Source organism: Trichosurus vulpecula, chromosome 9 (assembly GCF_011100635.1).
Source record: "Trichosurus vulpecula isolate mTriVul1 chromosome 9, mTriVul1.pri, whole genome shotgun sequence".
Classification (NCBI taxonomy): domain Eukaryota; kingdom Metazoa; phylum Chordata; class Mammalia; order Diprotodontia; family Phalangeridae; genus Trichosurus; species Trichosurus vulpecula.
Window position 1 is genome coordinate 196,997,337 of NC_050581.1, and position 13,493 is coordinate 197,010,829.

At 45.0% G+C, this 13,493-nt stretch overlaps 1 protein-coding gene across 1 annotated transcript in view; it reads left to right on the forward strand.

Annotated features, from left to right (window-relative positions):
• Positions 1 to 8,134: 8,134 nt before the first annotated feature.
• The window catches only part of DCP1A (decapping mRNA 1A), a 48,376-nt gene continuing 43,017 nt past the window's right edge, over positions 8,135 to 13,493 (forward strand). Inside the window, exons 1-3 of the mRNA XM_036738798.1 lie at positions 8,135 to 8,288; positions 12,325 to 12,365; positions 13,061 to 13,188. Coding sequence (XP_036594693.1) covers positions 8,154 to 8,288; positions 12,325 to 12,365; positions 13,061 to 13,188 — 304 coding nt within the window. The 5' untranslated portion in view covers positions 8,135 to 8,153. The remainder of the gene's footprint in view (positions 8,289 to 12,324; positions 12,366 to 13,060; positions 13,189 to 13,493) is intronic.

Genomic DNA, 13,493 nt, shown 5'->3' on the forward strand with positions numbered 1-13,493 from the left:
TTTTACTCAGTGCTTTCCTGCTTCTGAGGTCTGATGTTCTTGTGAGAATTTCTATCAATGTGGGGTCCTTTTTTTGAGGTGTCCTGCTGCCCTTCTGCTTCTCACGCTGCCTTCTCCTGGATGTTTTCTTCAGAGTCTCCTTTGCATCGCAGTGATTTGTGTAGCTGTCATCTTGGGGGCCAGCCAGGCCATCAGCTCTCTGAGCTCAGAGAAGCCTCTTCTTTAGCCTTGAATCTTCCTCAACATCTAGGACAGGGCCTGTCAAGAAGCTTGATACTTTCTCTTTGAAAAACAAATCAATTTAGTAGCTAGAGTCCTACTTGGAAACATAAACACAGGCTAAATGATTGCTAAATGTTCTGCTAGCCCTATATTCTTGACATTTTGTTTTATTAAATCAGTACAAAAAGGCCCATTCAAGTCAGAAATAAATGTGTGCTCAATTCCAAAGTACAGTGGCATTGGGTGCAGTAACAATGACTAACGTCTCTACAGCGCGGGAAGGCTTGCAAAGTGCAAGCACTATGCACTATGGTAATGTCAGCCTCCCAACCACCCTGGGAGGCACGTGACATTCTGCAGTTTGGAGATGAGGAATCTAAGGCAAGGAGCATGATCAGCTCAGAGTGACGGTGCGAGTGTGAGGCAAGAGGAAAACTGAGTCGTGCCTGATTTCAAGTTCCATAATCTGCCTATTCTATTCATTCTGCCATCTCTACTGACCAAAAGGGTTTTTTCATACCAAAACATATGTGTGTATGTATATATATATATATACAAACACACACATATACACATATATATACACATATTCACATCCATACACATACACGCACACATAGGAGTACTTTAAACATATTTAGTGATTTGGGACTTGCCATATATGATGAAGTGGAAGACACACTGATTGACCTAAGTATCTCTCTAGAGAAGTCAAGGACTATTGAGTCTAAAATGAGTTCCCTGTTGAGTCTGTAGCATTTTAGATGTCAATCAAGCAATGGTATTTTCAAAAAAAGAAGGAAAAGACTGAGTGATGGAATCATTGCCCAGGAATAATGAATTTCACTTACTTGGTGCTAATGTAATTGAAGAGGACAGCACCCAGTGTGGTAGAAGAACCAGGATCTGTCCGGCAAGCCAGAGTACCAGCGTCTGCATGTGAACACTACACAACCTTGGGTAAGTTAGTTCATCTCACCCACCCTTTACTAGATGGATACAATGTCAAACACATAGTGCTGGGGGCCAGGACACTGAGACAAGAGGTCACAACATTCCTGAAAAAGCTCACAATACGGCAGCAAGGATAAGGCCTCTATACAAATAACTAAAAGTTATACTACAACAGGTGCATTGAGATTTCCAGTGAGGGAGAGATTGACTTTTAGCTTCCTGGAGAAAGTGGCTTTTGACTTAAGCCTTGAAACAAGGGGATGACATCAATAGAAGGAGATGGGAAGGACATGCATGCCAGGTACAAGGGAAGATGGCAGAAGACAGGATAACAGCAAGAAACGGTGAAGTGTTCCAGATGGCCTGGAATATAGATTTCATCCAGAAGAGTAGTAAGAGCCCAACAGCAAGAGATAGAAAGAGAAATTCCATTTAAAGTTACTGTAGACACTGTAAAATATCTGGGAGTCTGCCTGCCGAGACAAACCCAGGGACTACATGAACACAATTACGAAACGCTTTTCACACAAATAAAGTCACATCTAAATAACTGGAAAAACATCAGTTGCTTGTGGTTGGGCCAAGCTAATATAATAAAAAATGACAGTTTTACCTACATTTATTTATCTGTTTAGTGCCATACCAATTAAACTAACAAAAAAATTATTTTATAGAGCTAAATAAAATAACAACCAAATTCATTTGGAAGAACAAAAGGTCCAGAAAAGCAAGGAAATTAATGAAAAGAAATGCTAGGGAAGGAGGCCTAGCCATACCAGATCATAAACTGTATTGTAAAGCAGCAGTCATCAAAACTATTTGGTACTGGCTATAGAAACAGAGTGGTGGATCAGTGGAATAGGTTAGGTACACAAGACACAGGAGTCAATGACTATAGGAATCTACGTTTGATAAACACAAAGACTCCAGCTTCTGGGATAAGAACTCACTATTTGACAAAAACTGCTGGGGAAACTGGAAAATAGTATGGCAGAAACTGGGCATAGACCAATATCTTACACTGTATACCAAAATAAAGTCAAAAGACGTTCACAATTTAGATATAAAGGCTGAAACTATAAGCAATATGGAAGAGCAAGGAATCGTTTACCTGTCAGATTGATGGAGAGGGGAAGAATTTATGACCAAATGAGAGGTTGAGAGCATTATGAAATGCAAAATGGATAGTTTTGATTACATTAAATTGAAAAGGTTTTGTACAAACAAAGCCAATGCAACCAAGATTGGGAGGAAAGCAGAAAATTGGGAAAGAATTTTTATAACCAGTGTCTCTGATAAAGGCCTCATATCTAAAATATGCATAGAATTGAGTAAAATTTATAAGATACAAGTCATTCACCAATTGATAGATGGCCAAAGGATATGAACAGACAGTTTTCAGGGGAAAAAATTAAAGATATCTATAGTCATATGAAAAAATGCTCTAAATCACTATTGATTAGAGAAATGCAAATCAAAACAGCTCGTAGGTCCCACATCTCACCTGTCAGATTGGCTAACATGACAAAACAGAAAAATCATAAATGTTGGAGAGGATGTGGGAAAATTGGAATACTAATGCATCGTTGGTGGAGTTGTGAACTGATCCAACATTCTGGAGAGCAATTTGGAACTTTGCCCAAAGGGCTATAAAAATGTACATACCCTTTGACCCAGCGATACCACTCCTAGGGCTATATCCCAAAGAAATCTACAAGTGGGAAGAGGACCCATATGCTCAAAAATATTTATAGCAGCTCTTTTTGTGGTGGCAAAGAATTGGACATCAAGGGGATGCCCATCAATTTGGGAATGGCTAAACAAGTTGTGGTATATGAAGGTAATGGCATACTATTGTGTTATAAGAAATGAGGAGCAGATGGACTTCATAATAACCTGGAAAGACTCATATGATCTGATGCTGAGTGAGGGGAGCAGAACCAGGAGAACATTATACATGATTACAGACACACAGTATCTCTGATGACTAACTTTGATAGACTTGGCTCTTCTCAGCAATGCAAGGTTCTAAGACAACTCCAAAAGACTCATGATGGAAAAAGCGATTCACGACCAAAGAAAGAATTAGAGTCTGAATGCAGACGGAAGTAAACTATTTCCTCTTTTTGTTTGTTTGTTTTGTTTTTGTTTCTGTTTTGTTTTTTTCTTTCTCATGGTTCATTCCATTGGCTATAGTTCTTCTTTACACCTGGACTATTGTGAAAATGTTTAGTGTGAAGGTATTTGTAGAACCTATATTGGACTGCCTGTCATCTTGGGTGGGGAGGGGGGAGGAGAAGGAAGGGGAGAAAATTTGAAACTCAAAAACTTGAGGAACTGAATGTTGTAAACTAAAACTAAAAATAATTAATTAATTTTTAAAGAGTAGTAAGAAGTGAAATGGAGACCACAGCTAGAATATAGAAGATCTTAAAAGCCAGGCATTCTATTGTCTAGGTAATGGAGAGTGATTGAGTGCTTTCTAGGCCTCGGTATGGAAATCAAGGATGAGTTAGAGATGGAGCAGCAATCTGAATGGGGGCTCTTACAACAGGATCAGTGAGAGGCTACAAGGGACCCGAGGAAAGTAGTAGCAGCTGGAATGGCAGGACACCAGAGAGACAGAACTGGAATAATGACTCATCACCCCACCAGGATGTGGAAATAGCAAGAACAAATCTCCCATTAAACATCATGTGGTGTCCTGGAAATAGAATTTGGAGTCTGAGGCCCTGGGTTCAAGTGCCTGCTGCACCACTCTGTAACACTAAGAAAGTCTCTTAATCTCTCTGGGCCCCAGTTTCCATACCTAGAGAGAGTGATGGAGTTAGAATAAAAACTGCCTTCCAGCTCTAAACATGATTCTCTGATCTTAAATTGCTGTTATAAATAGAAACAGAGAAGATGGGAGGAGAGGCAAGCATCAGCGTAATAGGCTGAGTTTGTCATTCTACTTGTGGAAGAGAAAAGTTCACAGTTTTCTGAGAACATAGAATGCTCTTCAAGACAACCTTACTGAAAAACCTTCAAAATAAAGATTAAGAAACTGAATATGAAAGTTACAGTGCTAAAAATATGCCAAATATTGCTCACAGACGGGGTTGTGCCAAATTGAAGTAAATTATCTGTATCCAGAAACATACTGTACTGACCTTCTTTCAGAATAGCTACTCCTAAGACGAAAGTACTGTGGTTCTGTATCCAATCAAAGCCATAACTCATGAGCCCTTACTTATGTGCTTACTTTTTCTCTAATCAGCCAGAAGACAAAATTAGTTCAAAAGTAAAGACATTTCATCAAATAATATAGTCAGAAAATTCACAACAGGAGATCTCTCCCCATGAATGTAGGCCATATTCCACCAAAAAAGTACACATACCATCTGCAGAGAGAATGAGCATGCATGGGGCATGAAAGGGACCCATGTGAGAAACATGTGGCCAGAGCACATGTATTAAGGTACAGCTGATACCCTACCAGTGTCTTCTGATGATGTCATCAACCTGCTTTCATGATATCTACTCCCTAATGTGTGTGGCATCTCTGATGAACACCTTGCTTTTGGTCCCCACTGGTATTATCCGATTATGCATTATTAAGTAGCTTACCTGCTACTTAATAAATGCTTATTACCCACCTTCTAGCTTCTGGGCTCCTCTCTTCAGGATCAACCAAGCCACCTGAGTTTCAGTCTGCTAGTATAGGGTGGCTAGAATAACTTCCTGATAAAGGCAGGCTGACAGGAATTCCAGGCAGAGTGGCACCAGGATAGGCTTCAGTCTTTTAGACCCCTAAATTTTTGGCAGTACAAAACTTCAGTTTCTCTCCATATTACAATTTCCTATAATTATTTCAACATTTGTAAATATAGCACTATCCCAGGTATAAAGCTACATACCTAAGATATCCATGCATAAGTGATATCTGGAGATTAGAAGAATCCTAAGGAGATTTCACAGAATATTAATGCTGAAAGGAACCCAGGGTAATGTGGTCCAGCCCCTCTCACCTTGTAAAGATGAAGAAACTGAGGTTTGGAATTTCCAGCAAGTTGGCCAAGGTCACACAGATAATTAAGGAAGAGAACATGGTTTCCTAACATGCAACAGGATGCGATAATGTACATAAAGGACATTAAAATTCTATATAAGTGGGAGAGGTGGCACTGCAACATTGCATCATGGGTTTTCAAAAGAGGCAGCTTCTCAGCTGTAGAAGACAAAATGTTGGACTTGGAGTCAGGAAGACCTTGTTTGATTCCTGCTTCGGATAACATACGATTTCGATGACCTCAGTCAACTCACTTAACCTCTCCTTGGCTCAGAGAGCTCCCTTGGACATGCCACACTCCTAAGCCACAAATGCCCCTGGATCCCTAAGGTCATATTTTGTGTTGGGGGCACATTTAGGTTAGAGCATGAGTCAAGATCAGTATTTACTACTCAAATATACCCAGTGTGTGCAAGGACCTTTGTGTTTATGATTTTCGATGTGGAATTTTGCAAGAGCAATTAGACAGTTTGGGGGGCAATTCATTTGAAGCAATTCCCTACTGAAAATGTAAATAACACTCTTAATAAATTCTGTGTTCTTCAGTCTTCCATATCTGCTTAAGCTGCTTAAGCAGGCAGAAAATAAAGAGACCACTTTAATTATTTCAGAAGATTGTGTGGGAGAAAAATTAAATTTAGTCAAAGAGAAAGAGGCCCAAGTATCCCATAGGTGCATATAAAATGATTGACTTAGTTATTATCAAGAAAGAGTAGGGGAGGAAGAGGAGCTGTTTAGAGCTGGCAGGTCATAATTATTTAATTCTTCCACTGAATATTTATGCTTTCTTGGAGAGCTTTCCCTAATGGCAATACAAAATAACCCTTGAGGACTCTAGCTTTTCAGGAGGAAGTAAGATCAAAACCCTGGAAGCAGGATGACACTGGAGGATCAAACCCCGCGCCCCAAGATCAGTCAGTTTGCAGAGTGAAATGAATAACTGAGGTAATCATGTGGATATCTCAGGCTCCAAATACACCTGCCTGAAACACGGCAAGCCCAGAACAGGCTAACGGTGAAGGTTCTCTGCTTGGATCCTTGTTTTCGCGGTGGAACGCCTCAGTCCCATCCTTTACCTGGCCCCAACTCATCCATCAGAAAAATCGCAAATCCCACCTTTGGTAAGAGTCAGCTTAACGGTGGTGCGGGTAGAGAGCTGACCCTGGAGTTAAGAAGAACTGAATTCAAATCCGGCCTCAGACCTTTACTGGCTACATGACCCTGGGCAAGATATTCATCTCAGTTTCCTCATTCACAAAATGGGGCTCATCATAATAGCACCTGCTTTGCAGGTTTGTTGTGAGAATAAGATGAGATAAATACTTAGCGCTCCAGCTCTCTCTCTCTCTCCCTTCCCCCCCTCCCACCCCCCTCTAGCTATTATTTCCAGGTCCTCCCCCGCCTCAACGCCAGTGATTTCCTTCCAAGATTACCTTCTAATTATTCTTTATATTACTGTAGCTACAGTTATTGGCATTTTGTCTCCATCATTAGACTGGGAGCTCCTTGAGGGTAGAAACTGCGCTTTTGCCTTTCTTTGTATCCCCAGTGCCTAGCACAGTGCCTGGAACAGAACGTTCTTGTCCAAGAGGACCAATGACATCACAGCAACGTCTCGATCCATAGATGAACTGGATTTAAGTGAGGCAGAGCTGCACAAAGTTGTCAGCCTCACTCTCTTCCTGAGTCATCAAAGTCCGGCAGCAGGACAAAAGTCCGGAGGACCCGCACGGCCCAGGATGCATGGGGTGACTTTGGCATCTTCATGTCTGACCAAGCTCTCAGGGCTCCACAGCGCCTGCTTCAGCCCTTCATAGCCACTGGAATAAAGTGCTCTCATCCGCCCATTCCCCCAGGGGAGGTCTTCAGTGCTTGGAGCAGACACCGCCCCAACTCACCAGGGGTTTGAGGCCCCTGAGTCACCCTCCGTCTCGTTTAGCCCATGTGCCAAGATGGTTTTACTGGGGTGTGGCCACTGCACATGCTCCAGCTCCAGAGCATTGTCCAGCTGTTGACCAGTCTCCTCAAGCCCTGCTCTGGTCTCCTTTTCTTCCCCCACCCCACCCCACCCCCTTATTGGGGGGATTACCGGGATAACGCCCTTTGTAAACCCTAAAACGCTGATAGACAAGCCACCTGCCCTTAATCACTGATGGATTGTGAATGTGCTATGTAGAGCTGGTGCGTTATTCCTCCTATAACATGACGTGGAGACGCCACTTCAGTCATGAACTCGTCACTCCCCTTGGGGTTTTCCCGGCAGAGAGACTGGAGGGGTGGCCATTTCCTTCTCCAGCTCATTTGACAGATGAGGAAACTGAGGCCGACAGGGTGAAGTGACTTGGCCAGGGTCACTCTGCTAGGAAGCGTCTGAGGCTGCATTTGAACTCGCGAGACAGAGCTCTGTGCACCACGGCTCCCCCTCGCGGCCCCAGAACAAGTTAAAGGCAGGACGTCCTTGTTCTCTGCCTCCGGCCGGCTGCTGCAGCGAAGGTTTTCATCCTTATTACATCATCACCATTAAGCCCGGGCTCCATCGTGTCATTCTAGCAGAGAGCCGGCCCTGCCCTCCAGGAGCTCACACTTCCCTAGCGGAGCCCACCCGCGCGGGCTTGGGCTCCAACAGACATGCGCCAAGGGCGCCCCGGGTGACGCGTGCTCGGGCGACGGGCTCGTGCTCGCCGCGCGCGCTCGCCACGCAGGATCCGGCGGCGGAGGGCGAGACAGGAAGAGGCCGGACCTCCTCCTCCTCGGAGTGCTCGGGCGCTGCCAGGACTCTGCGTCGGCGTCGGCGACGTCGGCGATGACGTGTACGCCTGCGCAGCCCCTCTTACGCCAGCGCCGCGACCCCGGAGGTTTGAATGGACGGCCCCGCCCCCCCGTTTCCGGTGCCGGGCCGCTGCCTGGAGGCGGGGGGGCGGCCAAGATGGAGGCGGCGAGCAGAGCTGGGGCCGAGATGAGCCTGGCGGCGCTGCGGCGCCACGACCCCTACATCACCAGCATCGCCGACCTCACGGGCCAGGTCGCGCTCTACACCTTCAGCCCCGAGGCCAACCAGTGGGTGAGTGCCGTCCTCGGGCCTGCCCCCGCGGTCGCTGCGCCCATTCCGCGGACGGGGAGACTGAGGCCCGGGCCTAGCCGCCGAGCGGGGCCGCGAGAGCGCTGAGCCAGACGTGGGTTCGAATCCCCGCGCCGAGCGCTGCCCGCCCCAGTCTCGGCCTCACTTTCCCCAACTGTCAAATGAAGCCCTCCCACCCCCGCCCTAGAGCTCGGGTCCTGTGATCCCAAGTCACGTCACCTGCCTGGGCCTCAGTGTCCTCGACTGTAAGGTGACATCGGAGTCGTCCGGCGCTTAGCACAGCCGCTGGCGCACACCGCAGGCGCCGCATAAATGCTGCTCAATCTGAGCAGAAGCGCGTATGAAGCGTCCCCTGTATGCCAGGCGCTGCAGCTACCTAGAGAAGCAAACAAGCCCTCAATGGGAGGCCTTCTTAAAGGGGGATTGGGATCAGAGGACCTGAGTTCAAATCCAGCCTCAACCAAAAACGACTTCGGTCACCCAGGAGAAGCCATTGCATAGGAGCGTAGGTTTAGTGCTTTCCTCTCTCTGTGCCTCAGTTTCCCCATATCTAAAATGAGAGGGTCAGACCTCCCCCCTCCCATAACTAAATGCTGTCCGGGGTTGGGATGGACACGGTATATAGGGAAGTTTGGGTCCCCCCGGGTATGGGGGGGGGAGGGGCCTGGCCCTGAAGCCCAAAGCCCAGGCCCCTTCGGGTCTCCATCCTCTTTGCCGAGTTAAGTTCGTTGCACATGTTCCGCGATTGAGTCGTTGGTCGGCCGTGTGCTGGATAATCGATAATAACCGATAGGTGACCCACATGCTGGTGTCTGCAGCAGCTTCGGGGACCCCAGAGTCGCACGGTGGAGGATTACAAAGCGCTTGACACGTGGCTGCTTGATGCCCCAGGATTGTCATCCCACTTTCTTTGGTGCATCCCTGGGCTTTACCCCCGGCCTCAGTTTCCTCATCTGTGGGACGGCCTTTAAGGTTTCTTCAGATCTAGATGTATGCCCCGGGGTCCGATCCTTTTCTCAGTGGGTCTAGAATCCGTGATTTCCTGGTCTTCTGACTTGGCAGAGTCTTTAGGGACTTGACTTGCCCATGCTTGCTGAGGAAGCGTCTGAGGCAGGATTTGAATCCTGGTTTGACCCCAACTCCAGTGCTCTCTCCCCGTTTTATAAGAAAGGAAAATGCTTCCTCCCTCTCGGAGAGTTTGAGTGTTTTCCACGAGGTTCCTGCCCTAATAAGTAGTAGAACCAGGGTTCACTAGATTGGAAGCTCCTTGAGGACAGGGGCTGGCTTTTGCCTCTTTTTGCCCTTCTTAGCTTAGTGCCTGGCACATAGTAGGCTTTAACGAATGTTGATTGATTGACCCAGAGCCCAGGTCTTCTGTGCCTGCCCACGCTTCAGAGACACGGAGCTCGTTAGAGGGCATTCAGTCTGTGAGGACTCATGGTCTCCAAGGTCCTTTTGGCCCAAAGTAGCCACGAGGGCATGGGGCAGGGGAGGCCATGAAGGAGGATGGGAGCCACATCCCAGAATATTGTCTGGACACCATGAGTGTTTTAGATGAACAAGGCCATAGGCCTGTGTTTCCCCCTGGCAATATGGTGACCAATCTTCCTACAGGCTGGGGCCACTCCTCTGCTTTGTTCTGAGCCCTGGCTCCAGAGAACCCAACAGGGAACCATCTGTTCGGCTTGACCCCTAGGCATATTATTTTACCAGGATTTTGTTTTTGTTTTTTTTAATTGGGAGTGGAGGGGGAAGAGAAAATAAACTTGTTAAGTGAAAAAAATTAAAAGACAATAAAAATGATTTTTAAAAAAATCTATTTTCTGTTCGTCCCCAGGTGGTTTTTAAAGGTTCAAACCAGCTCTTCAAACTTGTTTGAGTTTCTACTCAGCTGTTTGTATCACTAGTGTTAAGGAAACTTTCTTAAATCCTCGCAACAATTTAACAAAACTATAGAAGGCTATATAATGTATCACAAGATAAAACACTGTTGCAGGATTTTTAGGAGGGGATTCTTTGTTTTACTAAATGGCTTTTTAAACCCTCCTTCTACCTGGTTCTGTCTACTTTGTTTCTTCGAGGCATATTTTCCGGAGTATACAGTATTCCTCTATTTCTAAGTATGTCTCCTCTTCTCTTCTGGGGACCCAGGGTTGACTGTGTTGTTTGTGGCAGCCAGGATTGCGATTTGTAGCCATCTTGCTTCCTTTCGTAGTCTGCACAAGTTATTGTATCTCTAATTACTAAACTTTATGAGAATAAGTAAGAGGTAAGCTTGGTTACCAAGGGAAGGCAGCCTGTGGCTCTCTGAGACTGGCTGGTCCACCCTCAGTTGTTTTTCTATGGATGCCTAGGACTCTAAAATGTAAATGGTGAAGTTGCTTAGAAGGTGAGAAAGTCTAATGAAGATCTGGGGCATTAACCAATTCCAACTGCTTTTGTGAGCTCCTAGTGGTTTTCCATGGCTTGGTTTTTGTTTATTGGTTTCAGTTGTGTCTGACTCTTTGTGACCCCATTGGAGTTTTCTTGGCAAAGATACTGGAGAGGTTTGCCATTTTCTTTCCCAGCTTATTTTACAGATGAGGAAATGAGGCAAATGGAGTTAAGTGACTTGTTCAGTGTCACACAGCTAGTAAATGTCTGAGGCTAGACTTGAGCTCAGAAAGATGATTTTTCCTGACTCTATAGCTAGGAGGCATCGAATAATTTGGAGGATACTTCCCAAAGGGCAGAGGAGCATCTTGGTACCAGTGAAGGGTGATGAAGGCCCCCAAAGGAAGAGCTGATTGTGTGGGAGAGTATGGAGAGTCTGAGGGAAGGAAGGCCTAGGGATTGTCTCCAGGAGGGCCCACTGGGATAAAAGCTGCCATTGGGGAAATTTAAGGAGATGTCTCCTGCTATTCTGAGAGAGTTGATCTGATGTGTTTTTTCTTGTCTCAGCTTAAATTTTTTAAGGATTTCTGGTCTAAAGAAGGAAAATGAAAAGAAGGCCAAGTCCCTAAACAAATCATTAGAATTCTGCTCACCTGCGTATACCTATAAGAAATCAAGGAGATCCCCTAAAAATCCAACTGACTTACGTTACAAAGCTACACAGAATGACTTTTTACCCCTTTAACCTCGTACTTGTGTCCAAACTAAAAGCTGTTTTTCTAGAAAGCAAATAGTGGCATTTCAAGAAGAACTGACCTTATGAAGAGTAAAATGCTATAAAATGTCCATTGTCATTACAACTCACATTTCTATAGCAGTTTGGAAGTTTGCAGAGTGTTTTCCTGACAGAAGCCTCATGCAGTCAGGTAGTTGTGTGGCACACCTGAGAGCTGGATGGATAGGCCCAGGACTGAGGACGGACAGGTCCTTGGCCTCCTGCTGCTTTCTCGGTAAAATCTGGAAATCTAGGATTCCCTCTGGCTTATGTCCTTTGGTCTTGTCATCCCAGTTTTACAGATGAAGAAACTGAGGCCCCAGCAGGATCAGGCAGAGAAGGGTCTGAGACCGGATTTACAGTTCCGATGTTCTTAGCACATCAGACTGACTGAACATTTGTAAATGGTTTTGTTTTTTAAAAACACATGTCTTAATGTGTTTATCACAACCAGAAATTACAAGTAGAAATAAAATGTTTGACACTAGTTGTTTGCTTTGAGCAAAGCTCCCCAAACAAAAGAAATTGCCACCGGTATAGAAGCCAACATTCCCTTCTTCCTGCCAACTTTGGTAAACATTGCAAAGGGAAGACACTCCAGGAGCAAGCTAAAACAGCAGCCACAACAAACCAAGGAATCTGGCTTAAACCTCTTATTTAAGTAGAAATAAAATGGCTTCTAATCCAAGTTTTGTCCCTTTAAAAAGAAAACCAATCCCTTGGAGGGCCAGTGTGGTCTCTAGGACATTTCAAAATTGATTTTCCAATATTAATATTCCATTGGTAGAATGAGGAGCCAGTCACTTAAAGGTACGTTATGTAAGTAAAATGAATTGAATGTGACTGTCTTTTTAATTGTCTTCATTGCAGGAGAAAACTGACATAGAAGGGACCTTATTTGTATACAGAAGGTAAGATTTTTAAAATGCCAAAGCTCAAGTTTTTGTTTGTCTTTTTAAGTTTAATAATGATGACTGAAATGACTTTATTCCAGGAAGATATTAAGGTTTTCCTCCTGGATTTGTTGCCTTATTCTGTCATGTGCTGTATCATCAAAGGAAAAAGACTAAACACAACCAGAATGTGTGGGCCCACCAAGGCCCCGATGCAGCCCTGATGATTTCAGTATTGCAAAATTAGAGTGGGTAAAGAAGACATTATTTTGGTTTGTTTTGAGGTGTACAGATCAGTGAAAATAAAGCACTATCATGGCCTCCCAGCAGGCTTGCTTCTTTTTTCTTCATATTCATTCAGAGCCCCTCTTTGAAACACGTTGAGTCAGTATGTCATGTAAATGAGATTTGGCTCATTTTGTCCTATTTTGGTTTAAGTTATTCAGAAGACATACAGGCTTCTTCCCCACCTGTGTGTTTCCCACTTGGGGATCACCTGCCTTAGGTTACCCTTTAGGAGATGTTGGGAAGCCTAGCTTACTCTGGCCAGATCAGAAATGCTTGGTTTTCCCCAAAAGCCTTAATGTGGTTGCAAAGAACCCCAGTCCCTAAGTGTCTTGACGTACATTTGGCTTCAAAGTCACTGTTCTGCAGTTTGAACAAAAATCCAATGCCCCAGGATCAGATGGCTTTTTTTCTCCATTAAAACTAAGGTCAGCTTCGCCTTTCCATGGTTTCACGATTGTGAATCGACTGAATATGACAAACCTCGTGGAACCAGTGAACAAAGATTTGGAATTCCAGCTTCACGAGCCATTTCTTCTCTACAGAAATGCCAGCCGTGAGTATTCCAATGATACTTGGTGTAATGACACTTTCTTTCAGGGGTCCGCGTATTGGGGATATTTCAGGTGGTGACCTATTATAGCTCAGTGCTGAGTCTGGCTGGTGGGGAGAGCCATTTGTGGCAGCAGGAGAAGAGCAGAGTGCAGGGCTTTATAGATCTCTCCACATACCCTATTTCTGGAGCTCAACCAGACATCTTCCCCTGGAACAGCGTTTAGGTGACTCTCATTCCAAGGATCTGAGCATGCACTGGGTCATGATTTCTGATTTCCTGCAGCCCAGACTTTCAAAGCACAGAAT